This window comes from Ricinus communis, chromosome 9 (assembly GCF_019578655.1).
Source record: "Ricinus communis isolate WT05 ecotype wild-type chromosome 9, ASM1957865v1, whole genome shotgun sequence".
NCBI lineage: Eukaryota > Viridiplantae > Streptophyta > Magnoliopsida > Malpighiales > Euphorbiaceae > Ricinus > Ricinus communis.
The window spans coordinates 9,439,413-9,444,184 of NC_063264.1; the positions used below are offsets into that span (position 1 = coordinate 9,439,413).

A 4,772-nucleotide genomic window follows, 5' to 3' on the forward strand; every position below is an offset into this window, starting at 1 on the left:
ATATTAATTTTTATAGATTAATTTTATTATAATTTAAAAAAATTTAAAAATAATGAAGAAGTGGGAATAAATATACTAGCGTTATACACTTTAAAAGTAGAATGTACCACACATCTTACAAAGAAAATGCACCACACATGTGTTATGGACTCTGATCAATATAGATTCATAGATGGGGTCCATGTTATAACAATTGAGATTTGTATGAAAATTATAAGATGGACTCCTATTCACGTAGTATTATGAACCTAGGGATTCATCCGATATCGTTTTACTTGTGCAAAAATCTGTATTTAAGTTTTACAAGTGCGTCAGATGCAGATGCATTTTTTTTTTGAAAAATAATTTATATTCATTATTTATTAATTTAATTTTGTTGAAAACATTAAATATTCATTATTTGTTAATTTAATTTTGTTGAAAAGATATGTATACTATAATATAAATATTTGTAATATAACTTTAGTCTGTTATTTTTTTTTTTGTTTACCAATTGTGTAAGAATGATTTATGTTATGTCTATATTATATATGTTCATTTGAATAAATTAGTGGGTAATAATTTTCATCAATGACGAATATCCATTGACAAACTAATGAATATTATGCCTATAAATGATGAATGTTTATATCAATCATAAAATATTTTCAATATGCATCATAAAAATAATAAAAACTTTCATAAATAGTCAATATTTTTATTTGAGAATATTGATGAACATTGCAACACTAGATAATGAACATTAATATTAACACTGACGAATAATACATTAAATAAAATGAATATGAATATTAACCATAATGAATATTAAGTTCATAGATAATGAATATTTAAATATAAAAAAAATTAATTATTATAAAATATTACATCTAATGGATATTGTACATATAGAAAATGAACATTTTAGTACATGGAAATGAACAAAAAAAATATTAATATGTATATAGTCTAATAAAAATATTTTGACATGTGTTACTATATTTTAATACATATGATTTTTAATTTTGATACGTGTATTTATTATTGACACGTAGAATTCAAGTTTATATATAATTTTTTAGTTTTTCTATTAATTTTTTTATAATTTTTATATTTTTGTATTGATAAAATCTTAAAATATAAAAAAACTAACATTATTATTATTTTTAGATATTTTAATTAATTATAAAATATTAAAAGATCTATTTAATTTTATATATAAATTTAATTTGTATTATTATTTATAATTAAAATAATTTACGAATACAACACGTGAGTAAACGACTAGCTTTCATAAATATATAAGAATATATTTAAAATACTATTTTTATTTAATATTAATTTTAAATTCATTTTATTACATATGTTAAAAATAAATATACATGTCAAAAATAAAAATCTTTTGAATAGTAACAATAAAATAATTATAACAATTATATAATACATAAATAGATGAATAATTCTTATAAATATATAAAAAAATTATCCAATATATAACTTTTAATATAATATTAATTTTTATAAATTAATTTTATTATAATTTAAAAAAGTTAAAACGGTACAATTTTAAAAAAATGTGAAAATGTGGGGACAAAATTCTCCGCAAATATACAATTTGAAAAGAAATGAAAAGCTGTAATACTCTCCCCTTCTCCACACACACATACTACTTATAGACCTTGGTCCATGTAGAATCATAAACCGAAGTCCATATGCTATAAGCATTCATTACTTAAATAAATAAACAATAAATAGTAAGTGTAATGAATTTTATAAGATGAATAGTTTTATTTGAATAGACATTTATAAACAAATTAATTAGAAATACATTAGCTTTATATTCAAATATATACATATGTTAAATTAATTTTATGAACAATTGATTGATTTAATGATTAATGGATAAATTAATTGACTAATTTATCAAATAACTAATCCTTCACTTAAATAATAGATCTCTTTGATCTCAAGGATGTTAGATTTATATGGTTTTGCTTTATAAATTTGAGCCCAACTTGATTCGAGTTTACAATGATTCGAAACTAAACCCAAGAAAGGAGGAGAGGTGTCACCGGGGCGAGTGGGCCGAAAATTTTGCTAATCAATTGCTTACGTGGCAAAATATCACTTGCAGAAGAGAAAAACCGTTATGCATAACTAACCTCACTCCGACGATTCTTGAAACTTGTCTAGAGCGAGAAACAGAGTTAGTTATATATATATATATATATATAACTAACAGGGCCGCCTTTTATATTTCAGTTTTTGCTTAGTTAAAGAGAAATAAGGGAAATCACTACAATCATTTTCTTTTCTTTTCTTTTCTTTTCTTTTCGTTTCTTTTCTTTTCAGGAGAACAGAAATATGGCGCCAAGAGCAAAGCGAAAAAATATATACACCCAGCCATTACCAATTCTTGAGTCGCATGAATTGAAAAGTTACTTAATTGAAGAATCTGAGTCTTTGGACGCTGAAGCCTATAATAACCCAGACATTCGGATTCTTAGAGCGAAAGTTGCCTTGTTGGTCGCTGAAGTAAGTGATTCTATAACTTTCTTTAACAGCTTTCTGTTTGGTTTTCAAGAAAAAAGAAAAAGAAATAACAGAAGACAAAAGAAATGTAATTGAATTGTTTATGTTTCTTTATGAGCTTAATTTTACGTTCTTCTTTAGTTAAGAAATCTTTATTATACTTTCGTTGTTTGATACCTTAATTGATTATCTCGCCTTTGACTCTTGGAAGTTGAATAGTATAATTTACCCTGTTTGGTTGATTAGAAAAATGGAAGATAATAATGAATCTTTGAGTTTGAAAATGGTTTCTCCGTTGGCGTAAAAATCTTGGAGCTTTCTTAGCCTTTTACCTGGTGAACGTTTAAGATGGTAGTCTTGTTTGGTTACTAAGAAAGCGTGAACCTAATTCTCATGTCTCTGTTTGGATCGTGTGAAAATGAAAGAAACGTTTTCTAGACTTAAGAGTATTAATGCCGGAGCTTGCTTTAATTTCTTCACTTTCCGGTTCATATCTAATCTTTTAGATTTAATTGGCATTCTCCGAACTTTATTGATTCTTGAATGGGTCAATTCTTGTTTTCTTGCTAGGAAAATGTAGCAATCTTTAATTTCTTTGTCTTATCAATTAAATAAATATGAATGTGAAATCTGATGCAGAATTCAATGAACGATCAATTCGATGCATCCATTCCATATCTTGCCATGAATTACTTCGATCGTTTCATTTCAAGACATACATTGCCGGTACTGTAAATCTCCTCTGATCACTAGAAATCTTGCAAATTGCAGTCTCTACTAATTTTACTGGTTACTGTACTGACTTGAACTTCTTGGCATAGACTCTGGGGAAGAAAGATGTTGATTATCGTGTTCTTGTCCTAGCAATCAGTTGCCTGTGTGTTGCTTGGAAGATGAGGAACAAATCCTTCAGAAACAGCATATTCTTGGTATACTATCCACAGTGGCTAACCTTTTTCATTGCCATTACTTGCATTGTCACTCATACTGCTGCTGTACTTTCTTGAACAGAAATTCAGGCCAAATCTGAACGTCAAAATAAATGATATCAACAAGGTCGAGGTTCTGGTTCTCAAAGTACTTGGATGGCGTGCCTACTGTGTAAATGCCCTATGCTTCCTGTCCAACTTCCTGCCTTTAGTAGAAGAACTAGATGAGAGGTTCAAAGCAAATGTCATCGAGCTAATAATTCAATCACAAGGAGGTGAGTAAATAAAATAAAACAAAATCTCAAAGAATTATGATTTCGACTTCTTCTGCTGTTTCGATTTATTTCAATTTCCTGAGATTATGGAAAATAATTGATATGTTAATGATTTATTTCAGACATAAACTTTACACAATTCAAGCCTTCAGTCATAGCTGCATCAGCTATTTTCGCTAGCTGCAATGGCCTTTATTCGGTGCACAAGGAAGATTTCACCAGCGCAGATCTCAAATTGGTAAGATAAAATTATCAACCATTCATTTAAATTCTTGTTCTTCATCTTCACTTGCATAGTCAGTCATGAATTTGGATGCTGTGTTCTGCCAGGATCCAGCTAAACTGAATGCCTGCGAGCTGATGATGGCTGATTTTGGCTATAGAATGTCAGTCCCAACTGTGAGTACTAGAGTTACTGAAAGCCCAGACGTTATATTTGAGATAGAAGAGGTGGAAGAAAAAGACCCGATGAATTTTGAACTGAAGTGGACGAGTGATGAGTTTCAGGACCTGACAATAGATCCATCTCTATTTCCACCTGAAAATGGAGACTGTCTCAGAGCTATTCTAGAGAAGTTAAACTGCTGTATCTGCTGTACGAAGATGGATTGAAGATTAGTGCAACTGAAGCTAATGCGGGAAACATCTTATTGACGAACACTATAGAATTCAATCAAGAACTCTCATCATCCTAGTTAGAAGTTCACATAGATTGATAAATTTCCATAACTTGCTATGAATTTTGCTTGAATGCTATATGATTGAATTGACATTGTTAAAGCTTTATGGAGATTCAAGATTCATTAATTCCATTCATTATGTTTTAATGGTGGCCTGGATTCTTTTTTCTGAGCTTTTAAAAATTTGGGTTTTTAGCCATGTAGCTCATGTTTGATATGATGTTAAAGGTTGAGCTATCTGTGTGCTTGTGATGTGAGGTAATGTGCTTGATCAAAATTATAATTATACCTGATCACTATTGCTGAAAGGGAAGTGGTGCCGGACATTCTTTGCTATAGCATTCTGTTGTTTAAGCTCAGAGTATCTCCTTCCTCTT

The 4,772-nt window shown here is 28.7% G+C and overlaps 1 protein-coding gene across 1 annotated transcript; it reads left to right on the forward strand.

Annotated features, from left to right (window-relative positions):
* Window positions 1-2,184: 2,184 nt before the first annotated feature.
* On the forward strand, window positions 2,185-4,371 carry LOC107262030 (cyclin-D6-1-like). Its single transcript, XM_015725188.2, has 6 exons — window positions 2,185-2,514; window positions 3,151-3,237; window positions 3,333-3,440; window positions 3,523-3,715; window positions 3,838-3,953; window positions 4,046-4,371. Exons 1-6 carry the CDS (start codon window positions 2,344-2,346, stop codon window positions 4,325-4,327), a joined length of 957 nt encoding a protein of 318 aa, XP_015580674.2. The 5' UTR covers window positions 2,185-2,343; the 3' UTR covers window positions 4,328-4,371.
* The last annotated feature ends 401 nt before the right edge of the window (window positions 4,372-4,772 follow it).

Coding starts and splice junctions, on each gene's coding strand:
- LOC107262030 (XM_015725188.2), top strand. CDS start 2,344: ATGGCGCCAAGAGCAAAGCGAAAAAATATATACACCCAGCCATTACCA. Junction 3,716..3,837: donor AATAATTCAATCACAAGGAG/GTGAGTAAATAA, acceptor GATTTATTTCAG/ACATAAACTTTACACAATTC. Junction 3,954..4,045: donor CCAGCGCAGATCTCAAATTG/GTAAGATAAAAT, acceptor GTGTTCTGCCAG/GATCCAGCTAAACTGAATGC.